A 14,047-nucleotide genomic window follows, 5' to 3' on the forward strand; every position below is an offset into this window, starting at 1 on the left:
TTTTCGGGGTCACATTATTAGTCACAGCATTTGCATCAGCATGCCAAAGAAGCCATGTTTGTCTTCTCAGAGGATAAAGGTGACTGATTTCCCTCATTTCTATCTTTTGGAGAATATTCATAATCCCCCAAATAGGAGGAAATGACCTTAGGTGACCAATATGGTCACAATGACTGTGTGAAGCTTTGAGTAGGGTTATGTCAGAAGCAACATATTTAAATTCTATGCCAGACCAAGGGGCCTGTTGTACACAATTACCATATACCCACCTGCTCACCTTGCAACATAATATTAGAACATTAAAGTTCAGAGTACGGATGAGAGTCTGCAGAATCACATGTGGGACACCCACTGGGAACAGATCTGCTCTGTGATGAACAGACAAGTTAACAGTTGAACTGACCCCCAATTTCAGTCTGATCGATACAAAAATGATCATACTCCATACTCTTCAGACACCTTAGAAAATCAGCTCTTCTGATCTTTCTACTAAGAGTTACTGATGTCAGCGTGAATTTTTCCTTAGAAGGAAATTCACATGCCTTCCTCACCCATCACTCCTGCCATTAGTCTGAGAGACCCAAAGAGTAAGGGCGTGAAATAACCTCACACTCAGTGTTAGGTGCTCTTGTTGGTGACCTTGGGCCATGCCATATACCCCTGAACTTCAGTTCCTTTTTGGTCTCTGGCTTTACTTAATATTCTATGAGCCTTGAGGTCAACGTAATTCTGATACACTGGTAAGCCACAAATTGAGTGAGACCAACCAGAATGTCACTATGGGCATGGAGCATTTTTCTTAGATTTTCTGGGCTTTGATATCTCAACCACAGGATGTGCTGAAGCCTGAAAACTGGGCCAGATTGTGGAATTTGTCTATGATCTCTCTCTCTGGTCTTTTACGGCATAACACTGCTGGTCACATGGTGTTATCCACTTTCTTTCTCCAGCAATTAACTGTCACCATTATTGCTAATGATATATGATCAACACTATAGTAAGCATCCCTGTGCAAATGACATGTAATTTAGAGAAAGTTGATCCACTGTTTAAAAAACACCCTACCATCCTGCCATTATGACTATAATAGAATAAAGAGGAATGAGCCCTGAAATGCAGGTCAGGAGACTTGAGTTCTATTCCAACCCTGCTGCTTATTGTCTGTGGGACCATGGACAATCACTTCCTTTCTCTGGGCCTCAGTTTCCAAAGCTGCAGAATTAATAGGGTGGGCTCAATGCTTTAAAGGTTCTCTGCTCTGTCAGTGCCACATCACAGCCTTTCACAGTGCCCTCAAGGCCTTTCTGTTGAACCTATTTCTTATTGTTTTTGAAGCTCCACTTGGGAGTGTTGTCAGTAACCATTTATCCTGTCAAGTGGGAATCATGCTGGGTGGCTTGCTTGCATCTACTGGACTCATCCTGAGCTCATTTGCCACGAGTCTGAAGCATCTCTACCTCACTCTGGGAGTTCTTACAGGTAAGGGCACTTTGTACCACCTGTCTCACCCCACTCCATCCAGGGGTTTCCAAGCACATCAACAGAGAAGTAATTCATAAAATATTCATTTTGTTAGATGCATAATTTAGTTGACCTAGCTTATGTCTACCTACCTAGCAGTTAAACAGAGCTGGAAATGAGATTACATTACCCTAATGAAAATGCATCTCCACTGTAATTCAACCAGATGGTAAAAGCAACTGCAGCTTTCTCTTTGGAATTAGTGTATGACTGAGATTCTGTACTCAGAAGAAACAAGATATTACCCAGGGCAACATGAATTTTCAGCAATGGTCATTCTTCCAACCGTTGCCAAGACATTAAAATACTATTGATGGTCAATCTGAGTTGCTCCTGCTTTATAATGAATATTTCTGTCCAATAAATGGGAGTTTCTAATTTTAAAAAAGCCCTTTATTGTGAATATTCTTATATTACACATTCTTTCTCAATGCTGTGGAAGTATCACTTTAGCAAATTATAATAAATCCCATGGGAAAAAAGCAACATGTACATTCAATAAATCACACTTACAGAGACTGCATAGGATTGTGCGACTGCAGTAGGAGTTTGCCCATCACTCAAAGGGGTGTGGAGAGTAGCGCCAACTCCTGTCTGCGCATTGTGCCATTGGTGTGGCATGAATAAGGTCAATAAAAGACATAACCTCATAGTGAGGCTATAAATTTGGCTGTGTTAGCTAAAGAAGGTACATCCACCCCTAGTAACCCAAAGAGCCTGACTGCTGCTATGGTGACCAATGGATCCCAGTTTACCAGGCACTGTCCTGGTTTTAACACTGAAAGTCCCACATCCAGAAACCCCTCAGTCCAGGCAACTCTGGCTGGCTGTAATTGCTGTAGTTGTAGTTGTAGTTGCTGGCTACCCTTCACTGCAGATGGAAGCAGGAGCTTCTGAAGGTGGTTCTCTTTTTCCTCCTCTGACATTCTAGTTGCCATAAAATCCAGGCTCAAAGCCCCTCAGATTTTCTTAACTTAGAAAGTAATGGAAGTTGATCTTTTTTTTTTTTTTTTTGAGACAGGGTCTATCTGGCTCTGTCCTCAGGCTGGAATGCAGTGGCGCAATCTCAGCTGCAACCTCTGTCTCCTGGGCTCAAGCCATCCTCCCCCTTCAGCCTCCTGAGTAGCTGAGACTACAGGCGCATGCCACCACACCTGGCTATTTTTTGTATTTTTTTGCAGAGATGGGGTTTTGCCATATTGCCTAGGCTAGTCTCAAACTTCTGAGCTCAAGTGATCTGCCTGCCTCGGCATCCCAAAGTGCTAGGATTACAGACATGAGCCACTGCACCCAGCCCAAAAGTTGAAGGTCTCTAAAAAGCTTTCTAGAGTGTCAACATTTGTCTGCTGACCTTAAGAGATATTTTCACATATATGAAAATATACATTGCTATGTTCACATATAAAATTGGCGTGATGTTTCCCAACTATGTAAAATTACCCTGGAATTTTCATAGTTGTTTATGCTATTTGAATCCAAATTCCAGAGTGGTACAGATTGTCAGTGTTGTGTCTTCATAGGCAGTGAAGAGTTTAGGGAATTGTCTGGATTATTTAAGTTAAAAAATGGAGGAAGTGATAAGTTTCTTTGGTTGGCATTATCCAGATTTTCTAGTGAATTCCAATTTAGTTTGTGTAATGATTTTTATGTTCTTCATTTAATTTTGTTTATGAAGTCATATTTCCTTAAGGGTGTTCTCCCTAAGAAGAAAGTCATATATATTCTACATTTCCAAATTGTGAATGACTGGTGAGGGGAGACTCATTTTAAGCTTGGTGTAAAAAGCAGCTTTAAAAGGGTTTGATGAGAGGTCAGATTCTCTTTAATGTAAGTCACTGTATTCTGAGATATCGTTGTCTGTTTATGGTACATCAGCACTCATAGAGTTCTCTTTATCCTCAGGTCTTGGATTTGCACTTTGTTACTCTCCAGCTATTGCCATGGTTGGCAAGTACTTCAACAGACGGAAAGCCCTTGCTTATGGTATTGCCATGTCAGGAAGTGGCATTGGCACCTTCATCCTGGCTCCTGTGGTTCAGCTCCTTATTGAACAGTTTTCCTGGCGGGGAGCCTTACTCATTCTTGGGGGCTTTGTCTTGAATCTCTGTGTATGTGGTGCCTTGATGAGGCCAATTACTCTTAAAGAGGACCACACAACTCCAGAGCAGAACCATGTCTGTAGAACTCAGAAAGAAGACATTAAGCGGGTATCTCCTTATTCATCTTCGACCAAAGAATGGGCACAGACTTGCCTCTGTTGCTGTTTGCAGCAAGAGTACAGTTTTTTACTGATGTCAGACTTTGTTGTGTTAGCCGTCTCCGTTCTGTTTATGGCTTATGGCTGCAGCCCTCTCTTTGTGTACTTGGTGCCTTATGCTTTGAGTGTTGGAGTGAGTCATCAGCAAGCTGCTTTTCTTATGTCCATACTTGGAGTGATTGACATTATTGGCAATATCACATTTGGATGGCTGACCGACAGAAGGTAAAATTCATGAAACCACAATTGGTTCCCCACCAGGGGACTTTAAGCCTTGAGTTTCTCCTCAGCCCCTTACCCTGTGGAATACCTAGGTCTGAATAATGTTAACAAGTCTGCAGTATCTGAAGGCATCTCCCTTGCTGGTACTTCTAGATCAGAGGTTGGCAAATTTTTCTGTAAAGGAACAGATAGTAAACATTTTTGGCTTTGTAGGCCAAGTGTTCTTCATCGTAACTACCCAACTCTGCTATTATAGTACAAAACAGCCACAGACAATATGTAAACAAAAGAGAGTGGCTATGTTCCAATAAGATTTTATGAACACTGAAATGTGAATTTCTCTTATAATTTTCATGTGTCACAAAATATTGTTCTTTTGATTTTTTCCAACCATTTTTAAACGGAAAAACCATTCTTAGTTCACAGGTAGTACAAAAAGTTGTCATGTGCCAGATATGTCTAAATTGCAGAAGCCTAGGGTAACTACAAGTTCTGGTGGTTCATTTAATTCCATCCCAAGACAAGTCAGTCCTCAAGTAAGACAACTTCAGGCTGGGTGTGGTGGTGTTAGTTTCTTTTGAACCACTCCTGACTGGCAATGGAAAAAGGAGCAGAATTCAGTTCAGGCAGGAGGGCCAGGTGCAATGATAACACATTATCTGTAGCCACATATTCATGTTTGACAATGCAAATTGCAAGTAATTTCCCTGTAATTGTAGGCTTAGAAACCAAAGTTATAAGAAATCTACCAAGTAATTTCTTCAGCAAATGCTCATCTGTTTGGACTGAAGAGTGCAGGCTACTCATATTCTCCTAAATGATGAACCATTCACACTTGAGATGTGACCTGCAGGGCTAATACCATCATGTAGCTTCTCACAAATTATGTTTTTCGTAATTAATCAGGATCCAACTGCCATTCTCCAGTGTTATGAATATGATATTTAGTATTAATTCCACATTTTTAATGACCTACAGAAAGTCACCTAACCCTCAGATCCACAATGATCTCTATCTGTAAAATGAGCCAGTGCAATATTTGCCTGTTGACCTTATACTATTTTGTGAGGTTCAAATGAGTCTGTTAGTAGAAAAATGTTTGTAAAGCATAGCTGTTAGAGCTGACATTGTACAGATTCTTTGAAATAATTGGTATCATAGATGGGTTTGGAGTTAGCGGGAAAATTAAAGGGAATAACACTTGGGAAATTTTGAAATATATTAGACTTTGTCCTAGTCCGAGACCTCCATCATCTCTGGCAAATCATTTTAATGTCTTTGTATTACAGTTTCCCCTTTGTGTAACCACTTGGGTTACTGGGTATTTATGATCTATGATGTGCCAGATACCAATGGATAACATATCTAAAAGCATCTGATAAGGTAGACTGCTAGGAAAATTAGCCTTCTGATCCTTTACATCAAGCTTGTCCAACCTGCGGCCCATGGGCTGCCTGTGGCTTGGGACGGCTTTGAATGTGGTCCAATACAAATTTGTAAACTTTCTTACAACATTTTGAGATTTACGCTCTTTCTTTCTTTCTTTCTTTCTTTCTTTCTTTCTTTCTTTCTTTCTTTCTTTCTTTCTTTCTTTCTTTTCTTTCTTTCTCTCTCTCTTTCTTTTCTTTCTCTCTCTCTCTTTCTTTTCTTTCTTTCTTTCTTTCTCTTTCTTTCTTCCTTTCCTTTCCTTTCCTTTCTTTTCCTTTCCTTCTTTTTTTCATCAGCTATCATTAGTGTTAGTTTATTTTATGTGTGGCCCAAGACAACTCTTCTTCCAATGTGGCCCAGGGAAGCCAAAAGATTGGAGACCCCATTTTACATTTTATTTCTATTTTATTTCACGACTACTTTCAGAGTAACCCTGTGAGATAAGTAACCTTTCCATTTTATAGCTAAAGAAATTGAGTTAGGCAGGCAGTGGGTGGCAGGACTAGTTTTAATATTCTACCTTTCTAATTTTGAAGCATATATTCTTTCTACCACACCGTGCTTCCTGGAGAGAAGAATTCTTACATTTGCAAAAAAGAAAGATAGGAAGACAGCATAGGTAACACACAATGTGAAAGCCACCTCTGTAAATAACTGCAATGCTTACTGCTGCATAGCCGTGGCTCTAAAGCTCTTTTACAGAATGTGTACATCCTGCACTTATTCTTGTTCTTCAAATCTACAGGTGTCTGAAGAATTACCAGTATGTTTGCTACCTCTTTGCTGTGGGAATGGATGGGCTCTGCTATCTCTGCCTCCCAATGCTTCAAAGTCTCCCTCTGCTCGTGCCTTTCTCTTGCACCTTTGGCTACTTTGATGGTGCCTACGTGACTTTGATCCCAGTAGTGACCACAGAGATAGTGGGGACCACCTCTTTGTCATCAGCGCTTGGTGTGGTATACTTCCTTCATGCAGTGCCATACTTGGTGAGCCCACCCATCGCAGGTAAGTTTCCAGAGAGAAACTCCAACCACCTTTTCTCTTTGGCATATTGATGTGAAAACAGCAAACCCACATGCAGTCAATGAGAAGGACTCTCGAAAGAGTTGGGGAAGAGTAAAAGAGAAAAGAGTTATAAGAGCCCCCAAAACCATCATGGTCCTACCTACATCCTTGTTTTATAATCTTCCAACCAAGTAAGAACCTTAGCCTACCTGGAAAGAGTAAGTCCCAAATTACGGTCTTGATTCCTTTCCATATTAATGATGGGAGCAGGGGGATGGAGCAGTTGTTTGGCCGTATAAATAAGTAGGGTACATTCAGAGGGAAGTCTCAGGGGAGAACAGGATTCCAACAGGGGGCAGTGGGTGATGAGGCTGAAATTATAAATGCCAGTGTCATAGTGGAGTGTTTTGGGTGCCAGACAGAGGAACTGGGCTGTATTCTTCAGAGACTATGGATAGTATTAAAGTTTTTATGTAAAAGGATAATATGGTAAAGTATGTATGTTAGAAAATGTGATCTAGCAATTGATCTAGTAACTTAGGAGAGAGGTAGCTAAAATTCCATTCTAATAGTCTAGGAGGCAGCTGATAAAGGCCTGAGCTAGGGCTGCTGCAGCAGAAATAAAGATGAGCTCTGGGGGCAAGGAGGAAGTTTTCAAAACAAAATTCAGCAGAATTTAGCATACAGAGGTGAATGGGAGAAAGAAGTCAAGGATGACTTAGAAAATTATGTCGTGGTTGAGGAAATAAGGAAATTTGAGAAAGTGGCATTGCCTGAAAAATAATGAATATGGTTTTTAGATATGTTGAGATTTCTGAAATATACAGGTAAAAATGCTCAATAGAGCTGTTTAAAGATGAAATATCAGCTTTAATGGATGGCCTGATTTATATATAGACTTGGGAGTCATCATACAAAGCACCTAGAATGTTTTATAAACTCTAAAATGCTATAGAGTGAAGCATGATTAAACAAATAATTTGACAAATATTTATTGTATGCATTAAACAAGTAATTAAACAAATATGTATTTCATGTGTAACTAGCATTGTGTTTATCATGGTGGAGAGACAGGAGTAAACAGGTCACAAGCTGTTTCTCCTTCCTAAATATGTGGTCTACACCACCTGTATCAGAGTCTCCTAGGGACCTTGTTAAAAATGCAGATTCCTTGACACTCCCACCTATGATCTGAATGTCGAGGATGAGTTCCAGAAATCTACATTTTCAACCAGCTTTGTTGTGATGCTCATGCATGGTAAATATTGAGAATTACTGTTCCATATTATTGTCTGCCTAAATTAAAACTGAGAGTGAACAAGGTCTCTGAAGACAGGCAAAAGAGAAATAACCCAAAACTTTGCCTAGAAAGAAGGCAGGAATTTTTTTGAGGAAGGCAGGGTTTCTGCCATTAGCTATTATTGTGAATAGACAGTTTCAGGCTATTTCCAAATCCAGCAATTGGGGTGGAATAAAAACAGAAAACTAGGGGAAATTGTGGCCGCTTGAGTGGTGCAGATGAAAAAATCCTGTTCAGTTTAAACTCCATGATATAGATCTTTATGTTTAATGCTCCATTTTTGAAAACTGCCCCCAAAATGTTCCCACATCCTCTTTCCATAGCCTATTTTAGTGCTAACCAACCTTTAGAAACAGTGTCATTCTATCAAAGGTCACAGGACACAAATGAAATTAGGATTCAGTTCGTGGCTTTCATTGGCAAATCAGACATGATACTCATTACTGGGAATTTGAGGATTAATTCTTATTGTATCATTTTCTTATGTATTTACCTTTCAAATGACAACTCTCTACTCAGTCTTTTTTGTTTGGTGCTATAGAAATGCACAAGTAAATCAAACAATAACCAAAATATTTGAGAGCAGTTTAAATTCAGGAAATTTTGTGGGGCTTATAACAACTTCTACATGCCATTTTTGACTAATGGATCTGAAGTAGGTAAGAGAAGAAATCATATGCTTCTCTGGTGGGTTTTCTTGGCAGATAAGGAAAGTTTGAAGGAAATTAAAAAACCTTTGTTAATTATAAAATAATTGCCTGATGAAGTATAATATTATTCCACTGGTTTTCTGTCATTGTGCCCCTATTTTGCATATCATATGCCTGGTTTTCCTCAAAATTTAGAGCTGAGGTAGATATTGAGATTAATTTGTTGCAACAAGAGATAAAGAAAAAAAAAAGCTAGTTTGCATTTGCAACTTCTAAAATGGCCAAAAGTTCTGATTTTCAAACTGGATAGAGTACAATGACTGAATCCAATTGAAGATGCAATACTGCTTTGAAGCATGTCATGTTACTCAAAATAGTGTATGGGTGCTGTGAATACTACTGGCACTTTGTACAAGTATGTTCTCTTAACACCCTAGGTAAATTATTCCAACTTTAATAATTTAAATGATGCTGTTTTTATCTTTTTACCAGATTTCATGGGGTTAATAATAACTAATATTTATGTTGTGACTACTAAGTACATGATGCTCTTCCAAGCACTTTACAGAACAACAATCAATTCACTCTAGAAGTTTTCCTGGAAAACAGAATGTATTTTTCAGTTGCTGCACAATATTTTTAGGTGACCTCTTTTTGTCTCAAAGTTACAATTGGTGGTGCTATCGATCTATTATTATCCTTACAAATTATTAGAATTTGAGAGTGGGTAAGCAATTGAATTTTCAACTCAACAATATAATTTTGCTGTTGTTTGTTACAGGATGGCTGGTAGATACCACTGGCAGCTACACTGCAGCATTCCTCCTCTGTGGACTTTCAATGATATTTAGTTCTGTGTTGCTTGGCTTTGCTAGACTTGTAAAGAGGATGAGAAAAACCCAGCTGCAGTTCATTGCCAAAGAATCTGATCCTAAGCTGCAGCTATGGACCAATGGATCAGTGGCTTATTCTGTGGCAAGAGAATTAGATCAGAAACATGGGGAGCCTGTGGCTACAGCAGTGCCTGGCTATAGCCTTACATGACCAATGGCCTTGAGCCCCAGAATCTTCAGGTTTGAGAGAGGTGGGGCCACCAGATTCTTTATGTTTCTGAAACTTCATTTTGGCAGAAGTATTGCCTTCCAAGGAAATTATTATTATTGTTTTGTTAACATATTAATATTTATAAGGGAAAATAGCACATAATAAAGAAAGCTGGACTAGCCCAGAGGCTTCTCATTTGGGATTTGTATTCATAGCTGAACTCATATCTTTTGGTCAATGGGCATAGCTCTATGAGAAATGTAAGGACACAGCTGATCTAATTAGCTGTAATTAGGGATAATTTCAAAGCATAACCAAAGCAGATGACACTGGGCAGCAGCTTTGTTCCAGTCTCAGCCCCTTCATGTTCCCTCCTCAGAAAGAAAATGGAAACATTAACATGTAGCTTTGCTTACCTTGTTCTGGTTAGAGAAGGGAGGTCAGCTTGGGTGTGGTGGTGAAGAATGAAGATGCCATAACTTTTTCATGGTGGAGTTTCTCATTAGGGTTTTACTTGGGATTGTTAAAGAATACTTGAGATTCTTCAAAAACTGGTGATTAATATAGAAAGAAACTCTTATTTTTTTTTCTCTTAGTCTTCCAGCCAGCCCTTGCCTCTGCCCAAGGGTAGACACCACTATGAAAATCCAAATAATCCTGGAATACCATGGTTGGAATAGATCTTAAAGGGCGTCTGGTAAGATCCATTTGAAATTGTCCACTGGAAACCAAAAGCTCTTTTCCTAAGACCGGGTTCCAGGCTCTCACCTTTGTTACCATTACATACAATACTTACTCTAAATTTAGCAGAACACACTTAGTCACAAGGACAACCTCTCAATCTTACCCGAAATGTTAACAACACCAAAACTTCCCGTTTTTTACCTTCAGAGAAAAAGCTCTCACTTAGACTGCAGACGCATTCCTGTTAGATTGGAAAAATGTTGGCAGTATTCCAATTGGGCAGGAACTGAATTCTTGAATCAGCAGGTCTCTGGTGAGAGTTTTCTTTGCAGATCAGACATTTAGTTTTATCATTACCCAAAAGAGGATTGGAGGGGGTCAGTTGTCTGAAAAATATTATCCTAGAGATATTCTAAAGGTGAGATTCCTTTCTCCCTGTGTTAATTCTTGTTCCACTGTCTACTGCTCTTCATCTCTTTATGGATAATAATTAGAAATCTACTCATTGGATTAGAAGTTTATTCACTCTCAAATACTCTACTTTTCTATGGTTTGGGATAATTTCTGAGTCTTCAGATTGAAGAGGGAAGGCATGGAGGGAAGAAAAAGCCCAGATCCCCCAGCTTGTTTCCAACCATTTTAAGTCCAAAGAATTATAATCCTGAATCTCACATCATGTCACACCTGTAAATAGGGGCGAATTATGCAATCAATTTTAATTACCAGGAGTTTAAAATCCAAATGTCAAGGAACTGTTTTGACCCTGAAGACTATTTAATCCACTGTCCCCTACAAGGCCTCACAAGTGCTGGGGAAAAAAAAAACAGCAAGGAGAAGATTCTGAGTTAATGTGTATGCTCAGCAAGAGAGCTTGCCTATACCTTGATTATTTCATAAAATCACATGTTAATACATTGCTTTCAGAATGAAATACTGACTTGATTTGACAGGAGAAAATGGTAATATTTCATAGTTGTTTTCCAAAGAGAAATTTAAATGTTATCTGTTATCTCCTTACTTAGTTTAATAATTTAGTTTTGAACCCCGTTGACTTTGTCATTTGCAATTTTAAAAATATTTGGGGCTGGGCATGGTGGCTCACGCCTGTAATCCCAGGACTTTGGGAGGCTGAGGCGGGCGGATCATGAGGTCAGGAGGTCAAGACCATCCTGGCTAACATCGCGAAACTCCGTCTCTACTAAAAATGCAAAAAATTAGCCAGGCATGGTGGCGGGCACCTGTAGTCCCAGCTACTTGGGAGGCTGAGGCCGGAGAGTCACTTGAACCCAGGAGGCGGAGATTACAGTAAACCAAAATCATGCCACTGCACTCCAGCCTGGGCGACAGAGCAAGACTCCATCTCAAAAAAAAAAAAAAAAAAAAAAATTTGGAAGGTATCTGTAAAACGTCAAAGTTAAAATGAAGTTATATCTGTTTGGAATAGCACTTTGCCCTAAATATCATTTTTTGAATTTTCAAGCCTAAAGATGTCTAAAAATATGAATAGTTACAAGTATTCTTATACATATTTTTTATCATGATCACAACAAAATTTTGTTTATATGGTTCTGCAATATAATTTCTGTGAAGTATTATAAGTATTTATGAAAAATGAGAATAGTGATCAGAACTTTTAAAGATTTTGTATAAAAACATTTGGGAGAGTTGACTTTATACATGCATAGATTTGCATTTTACTTTCCCTTTTGAGGCAGCATTTTTAGAAAATCAGTAAGAAAAATGTACATCTTAAGGTCTATTATTTTACATTTCTACACAGAATTTTAGTGTTAATGTTCCATGTGTCTATACTGTTTATTTCAAAACTGAGAAATTCATGGGAATGATGTATTTTGTGGAATCAAGAACAAAATTATAGTGGGATAATTTTACATCTTAAATATTTCTTTCTACTACTGTAAGCTCTACTTTGGAATTATCTGAGTAGAAAATCAGAAGACATTATCTAACTTTGTAGATACACTGTATGATTGGGCTCTTTGTTCAGATTGTAATTTCATTAATAGATGAAATATTTATGCTAATATTTTCTTATTTCAAAAGCAAAATAAAATAAGTTTATTGTCCTGTGTTTGGAAAGACATTTTTCCCTTGGACAACAGGTTTGGATTGGATGGCGGGTGGGCCTGTCTGGATCATGCTAAGATGTGGTCAGCATTTTAAGATGTGTTAAGTAATCAAATGATTTACAAAAACCAAAAGTCTTTATTGAGTTCTTCCAGTGTGTGAGCTATTATGCCAGGCACTTCCTATGCATTGTCTAATTTAATCCCCATAATCCTCTATTATTATTGTTTTGTAGATGTGGAAACTGAGGCACCAGTTCCTACAGCTCAGTATCCACTGCACTCCTCTAGTGTGAAATCCTGTAAAACTGGGATGCTGCTGATGCTGAAGCCCTGTGTCCTTCCCCTGTGCCTACTTGGATCATATTATGTGGGTTCAAGAAGCTGTTGGGAAACAGACGCTCCCTTGGACTGATAAAATCCTTTGGATTATGCTTCAATCTTCTAATCAATATTGAAGGAAGATTCTAGATTGGAGATTTCCAAGAGTTTTCCCAAGAGGATCTATCAAAACCACTACTTTCAGGCTTAGTGGTTTAATTTGCTGTCGATTGATCCAGGCTTCTTTTGGGGAGCATTTAGGGTTGAGGGGGTGAATTGGGGAGCATACTTTGTCCCAAAAGTGAGCTAGTTCCACTCTCTGCTTTCCACATTACCAAAGTCAGGCTTTCTCAGTTAGGAGTTGAGTTCTTTTTGAAGTGCCTTCACCACTGCCAGTGATAATGAAAATGGTAATGTCTATTTGGCACGCCCCTTCCTGGTCCCAGTAGGTCTAATTCCGAAATTGTTTACTGAAATGAAGTAGTACAAATTCAGGGTAGATATCTGATTTTCTTTTCTCACACTTGAAATTTTGAGTAAAAAAAAAGAAATTTTTTTTTTAACTCCGTCAAACAATAGATTTTTATATCTGTTGCCAGAGCAGCTACCAATGACAGATGACTGAGGTTTTGTCCCATAGCACAGAAAACTATTTGATTGGGGAATGGGAAGATATTAAATAATGATAAAAGGACTGACATTTAAGACAAAATATTATGGTACTTTTCAAACATATACAAAAGTAGAATGAATAGTGTAAAGAACTTGATGTACCTATCCCCCCACATCTACAATTATCTACCCGTTATCCTCTCCCTTGAGAAGCAATTTGAAATATATTAACATGTGGGCAGCTCATGTTTCCTTCAGCTGCCAGGGAATACCTGAACTTGGCAAGAATAATTTGTTCCTGCTAACGGGGACATGTGTGGTTAGTATCACCTTATCAATGAGCCACATCATTACTTACAAAGTTGATTGGGCCGCCTTTCTTGATATGGGCTTTGAGTGTCTCAATTGAAGATTAAAATTTTCTCCTTTTCTCCCTAGCACCCTAAGGATCTATCTACCTGAGGCCCAGGGCTGTATTAAATAAGTTAGAAGAGCCTTTTTTTTTTCTCTCCTGACCCAAGAGAGTCAAACCAATGAAAAGGGATTTTGAGGTTTAGATGAGAGTGATCATTATTACTCTCATTATTGCTCTGAATTGTTTAAGGGTCAGAGGTCTTTTTGAGGGATCTGGGACCTAAGATAGGTCTAGAATTAAGTAAAAAGCAGTTTATTTTTGAGGTTCGAATTGGCACTAAAAGGCTTTAGAATTAGCATTTCAAATGGAGCCCTTTTCAAATTTTTCCATAAATATGTTTCTTTTGTGATGACAAGTTAGGCCTTTTCCCACTGGCCAGTATAATTATGGAAGAGTTCAAGGACCTTGTCCTATGAAAGATGAAGACCTATGCTTATTCTTGGACAGCTTATTTTTGCAACTAGGGGCAGAGCAAGGTGTGGGTATGGGTCAAGGTAGGGA

General features: G+C 38.7%; 1 protein-coding gene across 1 annotated transcript in view; it reads left to right on the top strand.

The window, feature by feature from the left end:
* The window catches only part of SLC16A12 (solute carrier family 16 member 12), a 105,397-nt gene extending 93,194 nt beyond the window's left edge, over positions 1–12,203 (top strand). Inside the window, exons 5-8 of the mRNA XM_030809287.1 lie at positions 1,336–1,479; positions 3,424–4,003; positions 6,174–6,433; positions 9,165–12,203. Coding sequence (XP_030665147.1) covers positions 1,336–1,479; positions 3,424–4,003; positions 6,174–6,433; positions 9,165–9,427 — 1,247 coding nt within the window. The 3' untranslated portion in view covers positions 9,428–12,203. The remainder of the gene's footprint in view (positions 1–1,335; positions 1,480–3,423; positions 4,004–6,173; positions 6,434–9,164) is intronic.
* The last annotated feature ends 1,844 nt before the right edge of the window (positions 12,204–14,047 follow it).

This window comes from Nomascus leucogenys, chromosome 3 (assembly GCF_006542625.1).
Source record: "Nomascus leucogenys isolate Asia chromosome 3, Asia_NLE_v1, whole genome shotgun sequence".
Taxonomy (NCBI): Eukaryota; Metazoa; Chordata; class Mammalia; order Primates; family Hylobatidae; genus Nomascus; species Nomascus leucogenys.